Below are 21329 nucleotides of genomic sequence, written 5' to 3'. Positions count from 1 at the left end.
ACTTTCTATCTCATAATTTCGACTTTCTATCTCATAATTATGACTTTCTATCTCATAATTTCAACTTTTTATCTCATAATTATGACTTTTTATCTCATAATCATGACTTTCTATTTCATAATTTCGACTTTCTATCTCATAATTATGACTTTCTATCTCATAATTATGACTTAACGTGGGGATATTTTTTTAAGGCTGAGTTTTCATCTTAGCCATAGATGTCGGATTCGCCGAGTACCACAATTCAGACACACGTGTTCAACCTACACGACAGTTTACAATGTGCGACGACATGTATTTAACACAATGACCGAGCAACACGGTGGTCAAACAGTAACACACAATATAGGAAAGGCCATATATTCAGCGTCATGACAATGTTATCAGAAATATAATTAATATTATGACAGCTTACCAATGATGGTTTCATCCAGCGGTGAGCAGAGAACCACAACAAAAAATATAAACATCCGGGGGGGGGGGGGGGGGTAGCACATTGAACGATCCAAAATGTAAAAACTTTCATTTTTAAACTTTTTCAAATCCCAACTATTTACAGTATGTGTGTGGCCTCATCATAGCACCATCAGCTTTAAGGCTGCACTTCTGATGCGACAACTGGTAAACAGACAACATGCACGCACGTACCCATGCATGACAGGCAGACACACGAGGGGAGAAGAGACTATTTCTTTCATTTTTAAACAACTTTATCCTTATGAACGCAAGTGTTATATAGTCGTGTTTATATGGTTTATATTATATTTCATACACGACCCATCTGCTCACAGCAGCCGGGGAACCAGTGTATTTCTACAAAAGAGATGCAGTTCCTCAACTGCATCTCTTTTTTTTTTTATTCAAAGGGAAGTTCAGCTGGTCTTCAGCAGGATGATCCCCCTTATGATCCAGGTCCGGCTCAAGGTTTCTTCCTTCCTAAAGGGAGTTTTTACCTACCGTTGTTTATGTAATAATTGCTCGGGGGCAATGGCGTCTTTGCATTAGGGGCCGGTGGGGCACGGCCCCACCAGAGTGCGCTGCTGCGCAGGGGAAGATTATGTGCCATTAAACATAAGTTCATAATAAATTTGTCTCCAATGAAATGTCCGCAGTTTTCATTTGATGCAACTTAATTTCATCTGCTGACACTTTTTGTAGTGTAACTGTGTGTAAATAGTTCGCCCTGCCTGAGCCAGCCCCTCTGTTTCCGCTCGGTGGGGCTCAGCGGAGCTGGCACCTCTGCCTGTAATGTTGTGAACTGGTGAACTGCTGCGCGCGCGTGCGCGTGTACAGCGCACACATTAGCTTCGACAGTGGGGCCGGGGGCTCAGGGCCCCAGAGCGCCTCTCATTGGCTGCTCTGAAGCAAAGGTGGGCTCTGCACATGCCATGCTAGCTCGGCTAATGCCGTCTATGGCTAATACGTACTTTGACTGATAGGTGACATTTCATTGTTTCAAAATGAATGAAGTTGACTATTTGGTGCGTGTGCGATTTAGCACTTTATCAATTGAGCAGATGTTGGAAATAAAACGTTTGGGACCACATCGACCGGATGATTTAACCATTTGTCATGCCGGAAAAGACAAAACGAGGACATTTAATAGTGATCGTCAACGGTGAGTCTAACAGATTTTTATAGTGGAACTGTTCTTTGAATTATAGTGGACTTTGTGTAATGCGCAACTGGTGATACATGTGTGGGTGTGGGTGTGGGGGGGACACAACCTCACGTGGGCTCCCCGACGATGATGGAGCTGTTTACCTGTCTGTGGTGCTGAAATGGCTGTGGTATACTCTGTGTGGTGGCTTTATTAATTGCTGTGTATTGTATGTGCGCCGTACACGCCATGCTCGTGCACGGTCGTGCTTGTGCATTGTGTTTTTATTGTTGTCACGTTGCTGTTTCGATCTTGAGTATTTGATATGAGCTCTTAAACATTTGGTACCGCTATTGATATGATAATATATGTCGTTAGATTGGCACTGTTTGTGTGATGATGGCATTATTCAGCTGCAATTTTGTGGTCAAAGGTGCCACTGCTCGGGGGTTGTGTTCTGGTCTCTGGAAAGATAGAGACCACTTCTGTTGTAATAGACGCTATATAAATAATATTGAATTGAATTGAGTTGTTGGTGCTTGATTATTTTGCATGTTTTTCACATCTTATATCGACAGATTAACTTTTTCGTGACTTTTTCGTGACACGGTGCATCTGGAGTGGCCCTCTTTAACCACATTGTTCAATTGTTTATATTTACGGTGCATTCAGTGACAAATGAGGACTTTGTCTGACAGAAAAATGAGATATAATGCAGTAGTCTTAGTAGGGCCAGAGAAGTAGGAGCTGATATCTTATATATCACATATCGATTCCCAGACTCCAAGGTGAAGAAACTGCAGCATGATTTGAAGTTGATGTGGAGTGGTGAAAAAGATGGAGAGGTTGAATATTTCTACTGTGAATGAGGTGAATGATGTATTTTTAAACCTTAGTGGCCCCAAAAGAACTAACATGCTTGTGTTTTGGAAAGTTTTTGGGTTGGTAGTCACTTCAGATTCCCTTAGTTCCCTTATAGACTTAAACTTGTTTTTGAGCGGGATGAACTTCCTGAGGAGGCTAAGATCGTTCAACATCTGCAAGAAGCTCCTGGGGATGTTTATTCAAGAAAAACTGAAGAACAGAGAGACTGTGGGGGCTCAGGCGGTCAGTCTGACCAAACTGGACTCTGCAATAACCAGGACAGTGCAATAACTTTGTGCAATATTTCATAACATTTATTTCTTTTCTATTCATATAATTCTATTCATTGCACAGCACTTTTTTTTTTTTTTATTTAATTTTAATTTGTATCTTTTAATCTTTTTATCTTTATATGCGTGTTTGGTTTTTGGGGTGTTTGATTTGTACAAAGATACAGTAAGATGGAGACTTCCCCGAGGGAACCTCCCAAAGGGATTAATAAAGTCGTCTTGAAAAGACGGGATGCGCTACAGAAGAAACAGCAATACACGAGCAATATAATATCACTGACACATACTACATGAGCATATATTGTACATAAAAATGTGTTATTAGAATACAATAAAATCAGCATTTCATTAACAACCTCCGACATCATTCTTCTTTAAGGTGTTTCTTGGGTTCGCTGACGTCTACAGGAAGTTCCTGATACAGACGTTAAGATGAGCTGAGATCTGGACTTTGACTCACAAAACCATCACTGAATTATGTGACACTTCGGCAGGTGAACCAGGTGAACCTGGTGAACCAGGTGAAAACCCTTAATGCACAAGTTTATCGGGTGTAACAGCAGTTACGAATCCACACCAGAGGTTGAAGTGGGTGTTTTTACGTCTTTAAACCAACCAAGGGCAGCACTCAAACTCTTAAAAATATATCTCACGATGCATAAATGAAGTTAAACATACATCGTTCAGTTACTGGCTGCTTATTTAAAAACAAATGCAGCTGAAAGAATAATGACACAACCCCACTTCACTTCACGCAGCATGTCCACGCTAGCGGGACAAAAAAGCAGCAGGAAGTGCAGAGAATCGTGACGCACGCATTTCTGCAGCACCGTATTCTTTCTCCTGGCACTACTGAAGCCTCCAGTACTTTCTTACTCTACGATGTCAAAGGATTCAGGACCTAACATCAAATAAAAGCCTCCGACAAGTTCACTACCCTTTTCTGATGATCCGTAATCAAGTCAAAGTTTTTTTAAAGCAATAAAAGTTGGCCAAAGTGCTCAGATAAACAAAACTATACCGATAACAAGACAAAGCTGGGAACAATTAAACCTAGCTTAAGAAGACAGTGTTAAAGGAGCCATCTGTACGAAATGTCCAAAACTGGTACTGCAGTCACTTTCAAAATACTGTTGAGCGGCGTGTACCCTCCCCCTCCTCCCCCCGACCAGAGGTTGCCAGGTAGGCTGCAGAATGCAGCAGGAACGTAGGCTGCCATGGCTGCCATAATTAGAGCCGAGCTGGCAACCCGGATGCTGAAACAATACTGACTTGGTGATTGGGAGATAGGTGGAGGGTGGAGCTTCAGAAACAATACTGACTTGGTGATTGGGAGATAGGTGGAGGGTGGAGCTTCAGAAACAATACTGACTTGGTGATTGGGAGATAGGTGGAGGGTGGAGCTTCAGAAACAATACTGACTTGGTGATTGGGAGATAGGTGGAGGGTGGAGCTTCAGAAACAATACTGACTTGGTGATTGGGAGATAGGTGGAGGGTGGAGCTTCAGAAACCCTACTGACTTGGTGATTGGGAGATAGGTGGAGGGTGGAGCTTCAGAAACAATACTGACTTGGTGATTGGGAGATAGGTGGAGGGTGGAGCTTCAGAAACAATACTGACTTGGTGATTGGGAGATAGGTGGAGGGTGGAGCTTCAGAAACAATACTGACTTGGTGATTGGGAGATAGGTGGAGGGTGGAGCTTCAGAAACAATACTGACTTGGTGATTGGGAGATAGGTGGAGGGTGGAGCTTCAGAAACAACACTGACTTGGTGATTGGGAGATAGGTGGAGGGTGGAGCTTCAGAAACAATACTGACTTTGTGATTGGGAGATAGGTGGAGGGTGGAGCTTCAGAAACAATACTGACTTGGTGATTGGGAGATAGGTGGAGGGTGGAGCTTCAGAAACAATACTGACTTGGTGATTGGGAGATAGGTGGAGGGTGGAGCTTCAGAAACAATACTGACTTGGTGATTGGGAGATAGGTGGAGGGTGGAGCTTCAGAAACAATACTGACTTGGTGATTGGGAGATAGGTGGAGGGTGGAGCTTCAGAAACAATACTGACTTGGTGATTGGGAGATAGGTGGAGGGTGGAGCTTCAGAAACAATACTGACTTGGTGATTGGGAGATAGGTGGAGGGTGGAGCTTCAGGCCAAAACAAAAAATGACAACATAAACATCAGTTGAGGGCTGCAACTCATCTTTTTAAACAGGAATATCCTGGCTTGAGTGCTGTTGTCAGTGACATAAGTATTTGAAATGAACATGATTTTTAAATGTCTGTTGACATATCGGGGTCATTTTATGATTCGTTTTATTATTGCTTTTACATACAGCTCCTTTAAGTAATCATGGAAATAGAAATACACTGGTTCCCCGGCTGCTGTGAGAAGATGGGTCGTGTATGAAATATAATATAAAACTGTCTTCAAATTAGATGGAAGTACTGCATACTTTTATTTTCCTTTTTTATGCCTGTGCTATGTTTAAACCCTGTAATTATTTAGTTCCCAGTTTTCCTCCTAAAACTGCTGAAACTCAAGTTAAACAACATTTCTATTAGCTGCTTTAATCAAAACTATTGTTGATTCCCTAAACTACACTAAAACCTTAGTTTTGTGAGTATATCTGTCCCACTTAGGTTTTTTGAATGTGTTCTTATTGTATTTTTCATGTTTCTCTTGCATCGTGCCGTCAGACTTGAACCACCTTGAATGACCTTGAACATGAAATGTGTTGCACAAATAAAAGAGCCCTGGCTGGTTATTATCCCATTTTAAATACTCGCCGAATCATCACTTGGATTTGAGCTGATTTATAGTCCTCATGAATAAAGGATAAACATTGAAATACGTAACAGACGGATCAGTTATCGTGTCGGTCAGCTGTGGTCATCATCTGCTTTTCATATGACAAAAGCATTTGAAAACGAATGCAGGTTGTAGAAGTTCCTGCCCAAGTTCATTAGATGTCGGTCCAGAGTTGTGAAAAACCAGTTATTCACTTCGTTGTCTGCAGATCAGTGGGCTGCTCCGACAGGCGGGTCGGTACTGCTGCAGACCCAACAGCTGCTCCACACCGCGCTGGAACAGGACTGGCCAGGACTGACCAGGACTTCATCTTATCTTAGTGACGTTCATCTTGATTCTTATTCTCGCTCTTCCAGAAATGAAGGATGGTAGAAACTGAAACTAAGTGATTGACACGACTGTGAGAATAAGCTGCATCAAGAGAAGTAAACGTCTCTGGCTCCCAGAGGACCAGAGCCGTTTTACTTCAACTCAACTAGACATTTTAGCTTTTACTTCCTTACTGGCGAGACGCCTCCTTCTTCTCCACTGGAAGGCGACTAAGCTCCTCTAGAACTCAGTGGTTCAACGACAGCATGTCTTTTCTGAAGCTGGAAAAGATCAGATATTCAGTGAAAGGAAGCTCAAACACATTTTATAATAAGTGGCTTCCTTTTCTTACATTCTTTCACCTCTCCAATTCTCCAGTCCGTGCCCCCTGATTGACGGACTCCCCTCCTTCTCTTCTCTCTTTTCTCTCTTTCTTCTTCCTTTTTATTTATTTGTTGACTTTTTCTTTGTTTTGGGTTTTTTTTTTGTTCTGCTTTGTTTTTTTTTTGTTTTTTTTCCCTTTTTAATTCATCTATTTTTTAATTTATACTGTGTAGCTTTAATACTTAATTATTTCCTAAAATAATTTTCAGTTATTTATTTATCATTATTATTATTTTCATTTAATTGTGTAATGTTCTGTCCTTAAATCAAGAAAAACATCCTAGGAGGTAGACTGTATATCTTTTGCTCATTCCATTGAGATGCACAGTATTTTTATGGTGTCAAATATCCTATATATTGTAGCTTGCCATACAGAAATAATATGATACTCAATGTAAATGTGTCATTGATTCCTGTTCTGCTGTGCCTTACCCCCTAATAAAAATATATTTAAAAAAAAGAGTAGTAAACATCTGCATTTATGTCACGCCTCCAGATTCAGACTTAACTTGCTTTTGTTGCTGCTCCACATGGAAAGATAATACAGTTAACACACAGATATGATTCAGATTTAAAGTTGTTAAATGGCCTCAGGTCAGATCAAATGTGATCATACAGCGAAGGACAACAGTAAGACGAGTAGATACACACTCTAACGTTATTATCTATTTGTATTTATGATATATCTGTTGTTTCATGACTAATCGCTTACATGAGTTTGAGGGTTACTCACAAGTACACTGTATGTGCTGAAAGAGTATTTTGAAACTTTGAAGCGGAAACTTCTTGATGGGACTTTAGATGAGTAAATGGGACGCCGTGTGCTGCATATGAGCTCATTTTTATGATCAAAAATATCTTTATGGTACTTTGAAGTACTTTTATTCAAAGTTGCAGGATCGGTGACCAGACTGAGCAGAGTAAAAGAAGTGATCACAAGTACCTGTGTTCCATCAAGAGAGGCCATAACATCCCTCTTTAAAGTGTAAACAAAAGTGCAGCTGAGAAAAGGTGGATATGGATGACAAACTGTCTTCATTTCAGCTCTGAAGCTTTGAAGTTATCTAGAAACTCTGCAGCGGAAGTGATGAGGCTGATTATGTGACACTCTGTCCAAGGTGGACAAACAATACAACCATGTAAAAGAGTTTTAGTTACAGTTTTGCAAAGGAATATTATGATTCATGAAAGAGCAAAAGTGAACCAAAATACAACTGCCTGAATGAGACTCCGGGCAGATAACTGGACAGAATTACAGGCTACGTCTGCACAGCAAACTCATCAGAGATCCACAGTTTGGGGGGGTTTGGGAAACGGCAGTCTGTGCATGCAAATCCATCCATCCATCCATTTTCTACACCCGTTTAATCCTGTACAGGGTAACGGGGGTCTGCTGGAGCCGATCCCAGCTCACTGCAGGTGAGAATCCAAGCAAATGCACTTGGATAAAGATTTTACAACAAAAAGAACTGGAGTATGATTTAAGATAGTTTTAACCCATCAAATCTAAGCAAACTGATCTGACAGGATAACAACAAAAAAGACAGTGACACAGTGACCTTGAAGAAAAAGATGCACAAGGAGGCCGGATGTAGAAGCCCTGTAGCACCCTATAATGTAATAATTTCCTGAAAATGTAATAACGCCTGAAAATGTAATAAAATTTGCACTTAACTCAATCGAAAATGTAATAAAACCTAAAAAATTAGGAATTTATTACATGGTACTCAAAGTCTGCAATTTAACCCATTAGTCATTCTGGTGTTTCAAATCCAGCGTATATAACATTCTTAGATACTTAAAACAGAAAATGTAGAACTCTGGACTGAAAATGAACATATATATTACATTATTTGTCAAGTATTACATTATCAGTTTTGGGAGAAAAAAAAAGACCCACCTGAAAATGTAATAAATTCCCAATAATGTAATAACAATTATTGGGTTTTATTACATTTTGATTGAGTTAAGTGCAAATTTTATTACATTTTCAGGCGTTATTACATTTTCAGGAAATTATTACATTATAGGGTGCTACAAGCCCACGTTAAACAAAGTATGCATCAACCAGGACAGAAATATGCTTGGACTGCCAGCCACGCTCCAGATGTGGAAGTTCCCCCAGCTACAGCAAATCACTCTGCTTCGCCAAAGAGATGACATGCTTCATCTGTGGAAAAATAGGTCACTACAGCTTCGTGTGCAGATCAGCTAAGACAGTGCATGAAATTGAAACTGACAATACCTATAATATCACAATCCTGTTACTAGGCCGAGGAAATGCATGGCAGAGAACCGTTAGAGGATTTGTCAATAAGAGCCCATAAAGTAAAAGCTAAGACAGAAAAAGAAGCACAAATGCCACGGTCATTTCAGCAAAGACCCTTCACAACTTAACTGAAATCATCCCTTTAGCTGAAGCCTGCGCTCCTGTAGTTGGACCTGAAGGCAAGTCACTGGCACTCAAAGGCATTAAACAACAGTTAATGCTTCAGAGACATGTTTATGACAGCTTTGTTAAGCAGAGTAGCAGCATCATGTTCAACCTCCTGTGGAGGGTAGATGGTATTACTAAAACTACAGTGGCAAAGTCCTAAATGAAACTGTTCGGTTCTGATTTTGCTCCATTCACAATAAGAGTTTTTGGCAAATCATGGAGATATTTTTTAAGGCAAGGCAGATTTATTTGCATAGCTAATTTTAGTAACAAGGCAATTCAAGGTACTTTACATTGTGAAAAGAGAGAAAGAGAAAAAAAAGATTATGAGTTACAGTGTGGTGGCATGATAAAGAAAAGTTAGACTTAAGCTACTGTTACAGTTTAGTGGAGTTCCCCAAGGCTCTATGCTGCAGCCCCTCATATTTCATATCTACCACTAGCTCAGATTATACTAAGCAACAAGATAAGTTACCATACCTATGCAGACGACACACAGCTTTGCATTACAACTTCACCAGGTGACTCTGAGCCCATACAAGCGTTCAGAAGATGCATAGAACAACTGTTTATAGAACTAGAACTACTATCTAGTCAGTTAGATAGTAGTTATATATCATGGTCAGTGGTGTCAGATGCTGAGGTCCAATAAACTCTTTGCTTCCTCCTATAGTCCTCTTACAAAAACCAGCCATACGTATTATTAATAGGGTGGGATACTATGAACATTCAAATCCATTGTTTATAAAATCCCATGTTATGAAATTTTATGATTTGGTTTATTATAAAATAATGCAAATAATGTATAAAGTTAGATTAAAGTTACTCCCTGTCTGGTTACAACGGTTTTTCTCAATACATGAGTCAAAATATAATTTGCGTGATGCTTGTAAATTTGTTGTACACAAAGCTAGAAAAGAGACTAAAAGGAGACGTATATCTGTTGTGGGGTAAAATTATGGAATGACGCTAACCTAGATTTACAAATGTGCAGCTCATTTGTGGTTTACAAAAAAAAGATTTGTAGAGCAATCTTTCAAAGCTACAAATGTTAATATGTATTTGTATTTGTTTGTTGCTGTTCTCTGAAATTTATACAAAAAAAAATGTCTTTACTGTTATATATGTAAACCTTATTGGTCCTCCTTTTCTGGTTTAGTTTTGCTATTGTTTGTTTGTTTGTATGTAGGACAGGCATTAATATAAGCACTATGCTTCTGCCTGTGCCTTTTCAGTCACTATTTTTCTATAATGTTTGTGTTTAATATTTGTAGTGTGATGTGACTGAATAAAGAATTTCAATCAATTTCAATCAATCGAGGGAACGTGAGAGCAGATGTGGTTAGGGTGAAATACTGATTTGGATCTTCACTCTCCAACAAAGCTGTCTGCTAAGCAACAAGCATCTTGCTTCGTGGTTTGTCTTGATTTGCTTCAAGGAACTTGGGTCTCCAGTGAAGTAGATGTTTAGAGGCTGCTAGTAGATTTTTCTATTCTTGAGTAAGAAAAATGCAGTTTTCATATCTCTTTGTGGAGACCTCTACACTCCAGTCTTCAGTGTGTCGTTCCAGAGGTTCTGGTACGAGTGCAAGGCTTTTTCAGGCACTTTCTCATCCAGATCGCCGTATAAGTGTGAGCTGCACATCCCCTTGTCATTCCACCTACACTTTCCAGCTGTGCATTCACAGTGAGTCGCAAACATATATATATATATATATATATATATATATATATATATATATATATATATATATATATATATATATATATATATATATATATATATATATATTCCCTCCCCAGTGTGTGTTTTCACACAAGCAGTTTGTTCCATGGCTTGAAGGTACTGTATGTTTTACCCCGTGTACATCTTGCTTGTTAGACCCCGTTCCGGACGAATTTCCTTCTAGATTTGAGTTTTCGTGACCTCCATAAGAACTTTCCCCGGTGCAGATTCAACCAGCACTCGTTGCTCCTGGATTATTCCTCTGTTACTTCCTCTCAAGGTGGAACAGAGTTGGAACAGCTGCAGAATCAAACGTTGCACCAACATAAGGCCAGACACATCATTCACCTGAGAAGCTGCTACACCGGAAGATCCAACTGGCTGTGTGAATGTTTCTTTGGGTTTTTTTTTATGTCATATGGGTATTATTTAGCACTGTAGATATTATAGTGTAAAGACCTTAATAAGATGCAGAAGCTCTTATTAATTAACCTGAAATCAATCACACTACTTGTGAAAAAATGAGTCTCTTAATCTCAAGTAGGTTTTAAGTAAGAATGTGATTTACGTGCACACATGCTTGCAGATTTCATTAATGAAGCCAATTGTGAGAGTGCCTATTTAAAAAGTCAGGTAAAGAATACGTAATAGTCAAGTATTTAGATGTATGTAACGTGTAATCAGAGGAGAGAGCCTGCGGAGATCAACCTGAGGACAGATTAAAAAGATTGAACTGTGAAACTGCAAGTGTAAAAAAGCAGCGTGTGCTCATAATATTGTTGAAGTTAAGCCCTTAAATCCCGGCTAACTCTGCTAAAAGCAAACTGGACAGTTGTTTATGAGCTGGTATGTAATTCCACTGCCACACTTTCGCTTTGTTTATGTGCATCCAGCAATTTTTTCCCACACACGCTTTACATAAATCACAGAGTTCAAAATTGAGTTAAGCAGCACAGCCTCCTCTCCATCTATCTCTCTCACACTACTTTATTTCTTGCTCCACTTATCCACAGTATTGCCTGCAGCTACTCATCTGAGAACAGAGCGGAGAAAATGAGGGAATCAACTCCAAAGTGGAGGAGTATGATCGTGTAAAAACAATCCTTGCGCCAGGAGGCACGGAAAGCCTTTGAATGGGAGCTTCATTTCTGGAAGTTCTTAACCGTGTTGCTTTGTCTGTTCCTCTTAGAGCGTCGGTGGTTGTTTGCAGACTGCCAGACAATGAGTTCACCAACTGGGGGTGTCACAGCCAGGTCAAGAGACGTTTTAATCAGACGTTCACACACACAGAGAGAAAGGCATGAACTAAACACTTGGCCAGCAGGCAGCCACTCAGCAGCTGACTGGAATCAGCAATGTGCTGGTGGTGAGGGAGCTGCAAACCCGGCCTGCAGCGCCCTCTGGCGGCGGCTGCAGGAACGCTCGGGTCAGGACCGGACAAGGGTTTCAGCGCATCTACAGGACTGCCTCAGAAAATTAGAATATTGTGATTTTCTGTAATTCAATTACTTTTTTTTTCTGTAATTCAATTACAAAAACAAAAATGTCATACATTCTGGATTCATTACAAATCAACTATTGCAAGCCTTTTATTATTTTAATATAGCTGATCATGGCTTACAGTTTAAGAAAACTCAAATATCCTATTTCAAAAAATTAGAATATTCTGGGAATCTTAATCTTAAACTGTAAACCATAGTCAGCAATATTAAAATAATAAAAGGCTTACAATATTTCATAGGCTGAAGACCCTGCCATGTTAATTACACGACAAAAATGATTTGCATCGTTTCTATGGAAACCGCTGATTCATCCAGGCCAGTTTCATTGGTTTGTGTTATTTAATGGTTCAATTAAACTGCCATTAAAAAGCAATGTCTGATTTTCATGAGTGGATTTACAGTTAATTGTCATTTATTAATAGTTTTAAGTAATTTCCCTGCTCGTCAAAGTTTTTTCTTGTGTACTTTTACTCAGAGTTGGTAGTAACGAGTTACATTTACTCCGTTACATTTACTTGAGTAAGTTTTGGGAAATGTTGTACTTTTAGGAGTAGTTTTGAATCTCTATACTTAGATTTGTGAAGAAGAAACTGTTCCTCTTACTCCGCTACAATTAGGCTACGTTGAGCTGTTACTTTTCTTTTATCCCTTTTATCCGCGTACGCGTCAATCTCATGACATCACTGGGTGATTCTTTGGGAAAAATGTTTGTTTTTGCATGTTTTGTCACATTTACACAGACTCAAACACACACAGAGTTTCTATCAGTTCATGTTTGTTCTAGTTCTGCCTGGTTAAAAAAGAAAAGTACAAAGGCTTGAAATTTTGTGCTACTTGTGCTTAATTTATTTTTTTATTGTTATTTTATTTATTTTATTATTTATTAAAGTACTTGAATTTACTTTAAGATTATTTTAATTTAAGCTATTTTTATTTTTTATTTATTTTATTGATTTAATTTGCCTGAAGATGATTATTTTGTACTTTTGTCTGTTTAAATGGTTGTGTTAAAAAAAATAAATCAGACGTTACTCAACAGTTACTCAGTACTTGAGTAGTTTTTTCACCAAGTACATTTTTACTTTTACTCAAGTAATTATTTGGATGACTACTTTTTACTTCTACTTGAGTCATATTATTCTGAAGTAACAATACTTTTACTTGAGTAAAATTTTTGGCTACTCTACCACCTCTGCTTTTACTTTACATTACACAGACATTTGTACTTTCCATTTTCATTTAATTTTGTGTTGTCGAGAGTGTACCAGCTACAGCAGCCATGCCACATAAATCATTAGACTGTGGTTTTCAGAGTTTCACATCAAAGGAAATCTTGCTGCGCTTCATAAGCTTCATTGACAAGAACATGGCAAACATACTTAGTAAATCCTGAATGTTGGAGCGTTTCAGGCCTCGCTCTTCCTGTTCCTACGCGTTTGCCGAGCTGAAACACGTCCCTTCATGCTGGAGTATCAATCATACTGCCTTTGAACTGACACTTCCCACAAATTATTCACATGTTCAGTGTTTACTCTAGATAAAAAATACTCGACTGCCTTTTTATTTAATGACTTATCCTGGTTCTTGTGGTAAAGATGCCTCCACTTCTAAGACTCGCTCAGTTCACGAGCAGACAGCGCCTTCTGCTGGTGTAAGGTGAAATTGCAGCGTGAACCGACTTCAGTCTGCACTCATTAATAAAGTACTGGTTTTAATGGATTAAGACGTCATCTTGCATGTGATCATGGTGATCAAGGTCATGCTCTCTCATAAAACACTTACAATCAACATTGAAGGGAAGAACATTATTACTTATTTTGAATTCAAGGAAAAGAAGTTATGTACTATTGTCAATCTTTATATTTTATTAGGAAAATTTCACATCCATAAATGTAAATTGCAAAACTCTTCTCCATTACTTAAGTTGTTTTTTATTGAAGTTGATTATTATGTAAAGTCTCTTAAGTTAATTACAAATAAGAAATGTATATCAATGATGGATATCCATTCTGAGATTTTCAATCATTAAGCTGTCACAAATATAATTCTTATTTTATGCGAGATATGAAGTCTGTCACACCAAGGTTTTGTTTCTTTTATGTATTTATTTATTTTATTATTTTTCTAACTTTTTCCTTTAACTGTCATTTGTTGTTGTTGTTGATGCATGACTGTGCTGCTGATGTTGCACAGGTTGTGAACTGAAATGACTGATTGTTGTACATTGTTTATATTGCAAACCTTCAATAAAACATCAACTGCATGAAAAGCGCTATATAAATAAATTAAAAAAGTTTACTGTGTTTTCCAGTTTGTGTAAGCAAATAGAAATCTATTGATCAATTAAGGTTTGGCATGTAAATGTGCAAATAAGAATCACAACAATAGGTTTTGGAGAAAGTGACACACGTAGTTGTAAATACAACCACAACTTTGAGGGGAAATCCTTGGCAGTGACGGACTGTGAGGTCCGGACCCGGGAAACACCAAGACCCTCCCCCCGACCACGGCTGCTCGTCTGCTCTGCCTTCAAAAAGTCTCCGGCTGCTTCCTCCGTACGTTTCCGGGTTGTCTGTGCCGCTAAACTCCGTCCAGCCGTCCTGCAGTCCTGAGAACTCCTCCTCCCACTTCTCCATCCACAAACACCAGGGAGCCCGTACCACGCCACCGCCTCCGCCGTGCTCGACGCTTCGGGAGCCGTTCTTTTAATTTTCTTCCTGCATTTCTGATACAAGTTCAACTTGGTTTCATCTGCTCAAAAAAATCTGACTCCAGAAGATGCTGTCATCTTTTTTCTTTTCCAGGTACGTGGCTGAGAAAGTCTGATCCTCCTTTAACGTGCTGTGATGTTGTCGTTGGTTTATACCTCGTCGTCAATGCTCTGCTCTTACACTGATGAAGACATCTCTCATACATCTCCGTCTTCCAGTTTCCTGGTGCTGGTGGGCTCAGCAGAGCTTTTTCTTTATAAGGATGTGATAGGTTGTTGGTTTGGTCGTACCGACAGTTTCAGCTCCCTCCAGATGTTTTTCCAGTCTAATAACGGCCTCCATCAGCACCCAGATCCTCACATTAACTTTTGTCTGAGCAAAAGGCCGCTTCTCAAAACAGTCCAAATAAGAAAAGTACATTTTAAACCATTATTTTCCTACTTGATTAAGAAGTTAAGAGTTCTATTTTTCACTCCACTACTTGTTAAAGGTCAAAATAAAAAAATAAATAGCGGGTTTATCTTACCCGCTAGATGAGATTCCGGTTCTGTTCCCGATGAAATTCCCCCAAATAACACTTCAGTTTTCAAAATACATTACCATCATGATTATTTTATTATCAAAATGCATTACATCTCTTGCTTCTTAAATCTCTTAGAGAACAATTGAAATAGTTACTACTATGATCTGTGGAAAAAAAAAAGAGAAGGAAATGAACGAAAGCAACAGAATGGTCCTTACAAAAACAACAGAAAGGATGTGTGCGGTTTTTGAAGGAACCCAGGAACAGACTCTTCAAACCATCTCACAAAAACTGGTCACTCAGACCCTACGAATACCATGCGATAAATTCAGTGTACTATATATTCTCCGTACAAGTCTATCACATTCTTTCTATACAGATACACATAATCATACATATAGTCCTAATGTGTCTTTATGTTGTATGTCTTCTCGTTTTTAAGGTGCTGGTTAATTTTGGGTCACAACTTTTACTTTTAATCTGTCAAACATTCATGTGATATGGAGCCTCTGTGGCGTGTTGGTGGGGAGGGAGTCGGGGGGAAGTCGGGACAGGGTTGGGGGTCTGAAACCCGTCCCCCCCCCGCGCGCGGTCCGCGGCAGAACCGTCCAAGTCCGTTTGTGAGGGTTTGAGAAGGAAGATAAAAACAGCACACACTGGAAAGAGAGGCGGCTCCCACAGGAGAGCGTAGCAGCGTTTTCCACCTACGGTTAACAATCGAGATGCTCCCTCAGAAATCTCCCCCAGTGTTTCCTCCGAGTCGTGGAATGCAAAGACTGGTCAGAGAAAAAAAAACAATACAGGTATTTGAAAGGTAAAAACAGTAATATCAAACACGTCCGAGTCCCCCGTCCCTGCCTCCGTTTTGCCACCGATTTCAGCGGATACAGACGAGATGAACGCAGACGTGCCGTAACATAAATGGATTTCAGATTTATTGGAACAAAAGTATGCAGCACCATGAATCATAAGACCTGTATGAACCAAGAATCAGAACTTTACAGCGGAGGCCTAACATGAGATCCAAACAGTCCAGTGGGGGGAGGGGGGGGGAACAGAAAAACCACAGCATGGACATCAAAACAACTGTTTTCGTGTTAACGGTAAAAACATGGAAGCTGGTGAGCGTGTGGAATGATTTAACTCTGGGGAGATGCCACTCCTCCCCGAACGGATGATTTACGTGCATCATTTCCCTCCTAGACTCTTATTTACCGTAGGACCAACTCCCTCATAAAATAAAAAAAAAAAAATAACAAACAAAAATAAAACAATGATAAAATAAAGCAGGTCTTGCTTTCAGTTACATGTTTAAGGAACCGGGATCCATGACAACGGGACTTTAGGACTGATCTGGGTCTCCAGCCGACTGGCTCGCTGGACCGGAGGAAATACAGGGAACAATTTCAAATTACAGGTGATTACTTGCGTTTTTTTTCTACCTAGTTTTTTCCTCCAGACATACGGGTATGGTCCAAGTTGTAGATATTTTTCCCACTGATTCTGCATTGATGTCAGTGATCAATCTATGTGCACGATGTCGAAATTTAGTTTTTTTTTTTGTTTTTCTGAAAATAAAAGAAAGAAGAAACTGAAAATAAGAAAAGGAGGAATCCATGAAGAAGTTCTTGCTCCTCTTAGGTCTGTACATTTGCTCCTCCCAGATCTCCCGATCGCCCGCTGCCACTTCAGGAGTTGTGGAGGTGCGGTGCTTCTCTCTCTCTCTCTCTCTCTTTCACACACTCACACACACTTACACACATACACACTTACAGGTGAACAAAGTCCTAAAAGCTTCCTGACTGTGTCCGTACTCCGGGTCCCTGCAGGGGGGAGTGCTGAAACTGGCCGAGGCTGGCCCCCCGCTCTGGGTAGTGTGCTGCCCCGGGGGCCGGCGGGGGCCTGGAGCCCCCCTGGAGCCCCCCCTGCAGCCCCCCCTGGAGCCCCCCCTGCAGCCCCTGGCCCGGGCTGCCGGCTCTCAGGCTGCGGGCCTGCTGGTGGCCGGCTCGGGCCGCCGGGCCACCTGAGTCTAGTTGCTGGCCCGGGCCCTTGGGTCCCGGGGTGGGGGCCCCCGCCGCTGCTATGCCCACGCCGCTGTTTGTAAGGCTGGCTTTCAAGCGGCTGCTGCCGTAGCTGTGGCCTCCGTCCACGGTCTGCTGGTGAAGGCTGGGCCCCGAGTCTGTGCAGGCCGTGGGGCTGGAGTAGACCGGGGGGAAGTCCTGGGACAGTCCTGGGTGGGAGGGGAGGCGCGGGTAGAAGCTGGGACCTGAAGAAGAGGGACTGTAGGAACCCCGGAATGGAGAGTTGGAGGCTTGCTGAAGGATTAACGGGCTCTCCGTCTGCCGCTGGGTTTCTGTTGACTGAACACACAAACACTCAGTCAGACGTTGTCCTTTCAGAACTTCATTGTTTTATATTTGATTCATTGAACTGGTTGCAACCCAAATCTCGACGGCAATTTCACTGGCTTCAGTTCCTTTTTAAATGTGTTTATTTTCACTGTCCTCCATATTTAAAAGAACTCATGATTCCATATAACTGTCCATACTCACTCAGACATATGAATTTTCCTTTTTTCTTTGTTCCTAGAATTTTAAAAGAGGTTGGTAAAAGATCATTTTATTTTAAAGCTCCATCAGATTTGAATAATCTTCCCCTCTTTTTGCGTTCTATTACCTCTTTTCATTGTTTTAAGTTGGCATTATATTCCCTATGTTTTTAATTTATTTATGTATTTTTTGTGTCCTTTTTTTTAAATTAATTTATTTTTTTTTATTTTTTTTTCTCTCTGTTATGTTATATTTATCTCATTGTTTCGGTTATTCAATTAGCCTATTTTGTAACTAGACTTATGTGTGTAGGGGTTGTATGTGGGAGGGGGTGAGCAAGATGTCTGTTTGTTTTATGTCATGTATGTCTGTACTGTAATGTGATATATTGTAATGTTGTATGTTTTATGGGACCCCTTTGAAAATTAGATGTTACATCTCAAGGGGCTATCCTTCAATAAATTCTAAATTCTAGTCTTGGGTCGAGCTATGATTTAATTTTTATTAGTTTTAGTCACGTTCAAACTCCTTTTAGTCGTGTCGACTAAAAGGAGCCATTTTAGTTTTAGTCAAAGATTGTATTTAGTCAAACCCATTTTACAATTCAAAAAAGGTTATCTTATTATTATATTATTGTTACCTTATAAACTCAAGAATACATTCATTCCAGATACAGAAGACTCTAATTTGAGTTTACAACATATTTATTTTTCCACATTTCTCCCCATCTTTTTCTTTTTCCGACGACACATTGGGTTTTCTTTTCCACGTCTATGTAGGAAAGTGTATCCAGAGATGGTTCTTTTTCTTCTCCAGACCCAGAGCAGATCCCTGCGTTTCTCTATGTAACTTTGTTTTTAATGGACGTTAACTAGAGCTCTGCGTTAACGGCATCAGCCTCTAACTCTGCAGCTGCATCTTCTGGATCTGATTCCCCGCTGCAGCGACTGGGATTGAGGACTAACGTCACCCAGCAGAACTAAACCAGAGAAACTACTGAAAACATGGACATTAAGCATCTTTGGTAGAACATTTCCTCTCATTTTGGTCAACGAAAATGAAGACACATTTTAGCAGAGTTTTTATTTTGTAATCTACATTTTAGTACTGTTTTTATTCCTCTACGATATTGCATTATATATTTAATTATCGTTATCATCACATGTAGGGCTGAAACGATTCCTCGAATAATTCAAGTAATTCGATTACAAAAAATGATCGATGAATTTTCTCTGCTTCAAGGAATCGTTTAATTTCACCAGCTCAAAGCAGGTATTTCGCCCGGACTGCATTTAATGCAGCACAACGCGCTGACGCTGCGCACGTAAAGGAAGAAGAAAGAGGCGGCGGATATGTTTGGTTTTAGTAACATCATGCTCAGGCAATGAGTCTGCAGACGGAAGACACATGTAGCTCTGTGCTTAACTTTTATTTTTAATCCACTCTATATTCTTCTGGTCCGTTCTCCTATATGTTCACCCTCTAAAGCCTAATTTATGGTTCCGCGTTACACCAACGCAGACCCTACGGCGTAGGCTCTGCGTCGTTGTAACGCGGAACCATAAATCAGCCTTCACCTGGTACATACATAGGTTCCTCTAAACATCTGTCCCCGCTACAGTTTTAACTAAAAGAAAATGTGCTCCAATACAGCAGGTCTCATAATTTTATTTTGAACACTGCCAAAACTCAAAATCTTGAAGACTTTAACTTAAAACTTACTACCGTAACTAGAACTTAAAATTTGCTTGACACAAATGAAAGTTCAATTGAAACACGTGGGAAAAATACCTAACCTTTTGTTATGTGTTATGTGTATTATCAGGTGTAATGGCATTTTTAGGTTAGAAATAAGAACATTTATTGGTAAGATCCTTATTGTTTTGAGTGAAGGCAATGAATTTGCTCAACTGGTGTAACTTCAAGGTTTTTAAATGCACAGCCATGAACCTACTGGATTATATAATTTAGTCTTAGTAATATCAATTAACATCTAACATCTTATGTATGTTTATAACTGCTCTTTAACTAAACAAAAATATGTTTTATCCGATTAATCGATGGAATTTTTTTGTAGAATACTCGATTACTAAAATATTCGATAGTTGCAGCCCTAGTCACATGACCAGTATTTTCGTTGCGTCTCTTCTTGTTTTCCTCAACTGTTAAAGGTTCGTTGACGACGATATTTAGCCATAATTTTCGTTGACGAAAGCAACTTTACACACGTTTTCTCTAACGTACACAGCTGCAGTGGTTTCTGCTTCCTAACATCTGGAAGTGCAGGCCCGGCCCGGACCCGTGACATCAAATCCAAGTTAACAAGCCACCGAACGCATCAGAGACGACAGATGTCCCGCTGCCACTCACACCATCATCTCTTCAGCAGAGACACGTTTCTCATAGCTCTGTTCATGTCAAATGTTCCAGTACAACATGAACAACCTCACGCACCAACACACACTCACAGGTTACCTGGTGGGGGTAGATGGGGGAGCTGTATCTGTGCGGGCTCTTGGTGGAAGGAGCCACGGGCGCTGCTTGCACCTCAAACCGCTCTGCATCTGGAAACAGGCAGCAACATCAACGCCAGCACTGACAGCAACACAACAGCAGCACGAGAGGGCGCCAGAGACATCTGGAGTTGCTGGATTCCTACCGGTTTCTCTCTCTGCGGAGCCGTCACTTCGTTTGTAGAAAGGATCCATCTTCCTCTGCCGCAGCACCCGCTCCAGGACGCCCTGGCCCTCCCGCAGCCGCTCCACCGACGTAGGGACCATCCTGGAGAAGGACACGCATGAAGGTTGAGGGAGATTCATGAAAACTATCCTGAAATAACTCAAGATTCAGTCACAAGGTTGGGGGGGAAAGGAAACGCCCCCTTTTCACTCCCATCAGAGTAAATCAATTAATAAAAATGAAAGAAACCGTGTCATGAATTATCCTGGAAACACATTTTCACCAACTTAAACTTACCTAAAAAAATCCTAATCTACAGTTTATTCATTTTAACTTTCTGCATAGAACTTATTTAACATAAAAAAACAACATGCAATGAACAACATAAATTCTCCTCTTTGCAGTTTTTGTTCAAGTAACACCACAGGATCATTCCTTCACATGTTTTGGCAATGCCCGCCTGTATTATCATTCTGGCAAAAAGTCAGTATATACCGTATTTTCCGCACTATAAGGTGCACCTAAAAGCCTTTAATTTTCTCAAAAACCGGCAGTGCACCTTATATATGATCATTACGGTAATTTCTGTTACTGTAGTCAGGGGGATTGTGGGTAATGTAGTTGGTGTCGCCGAAGTAATGGCGCTAAAAACGTCAGGAATCGTCACAGACGTTCAAGACAACAGCAGCAACGCTGACTCGCATAATGGCGACTTTGACGCGACGGAGCAAAGCTGGTTTTCATTTTGTTAAAGTTTCTTGCTTTTTTTTTTGCACTTGCTGTAGGATTTTGTAGCATTTCCTGTAGCGCAGCTCCATCAGGTAGATACGTAACTCAACCCCAGCCACTATAGTACGGTATTTTACCAGATATTTAGTGCGCCTTGTAATGCGGAAAATACGGTATATATCCAATGTGACTGGAAAGGCAATCCCAT

At 40.2% G+C, this 21329-nt stretch overlaps 1 protein-coding gene across 4 annotated transcripts in view; it reads right to left on the bottom strand.

Moving 5' to 3' along the window:
- Positions 1 to 15223: 15223 nt before the first annotated feature.
- setd5 (SET domain containing 5) overlaps positions 15224 to 21329 on the bottom strand; it is a 66975-nt gene continuing 60869 nt past the window's right edge. For 3 of the 4 annotated variants that reach the window (XM_061728011.1, XM_061728013.1, XM_061728012.1), the window contains 3 exons: positions 20373 to 20494; positions 20189 to 20277; positions 15224 to 17524 (listed from right to left, as the gene is read on the bottom strand). In XM_061728011.1, the coding sequence (XP_061583995.1) occupies positions 16952 to 17524; positions 20189 to 20277; positions 20373 to 20494 (784 nt within the window). In that variant the 3' untranslated portion in view covers positions 15224 to 16951. The remainder of the gene's footprint in view (positions 17525 to 20188; positions 20278 to 20372; positions 20495 to 21329) is intronic. The other variant, XM_061728014.1, reaches the window with a different exon arrangement.

The sequence above is a fragment of the Cololabis saira genome, chromosome 8, assembly GCF_033807715.1.
Source record: "Cololabis saira isolate AMF1-May2022 chromosome 8, fColSai1.1, whole genome shotgun sequence".
In the NCBI taxonomy this organism is placed as follows: Eukaryota; Metazoa; Chordata; class Actinopteri; order Beloniformes; family Belonidae; genus Cololabis; species Cololabis saira.
Note: the sequence above shows the minus strand (reverse complement) of the source record. Positions and strands in the feature narration are given on the sequence as shown.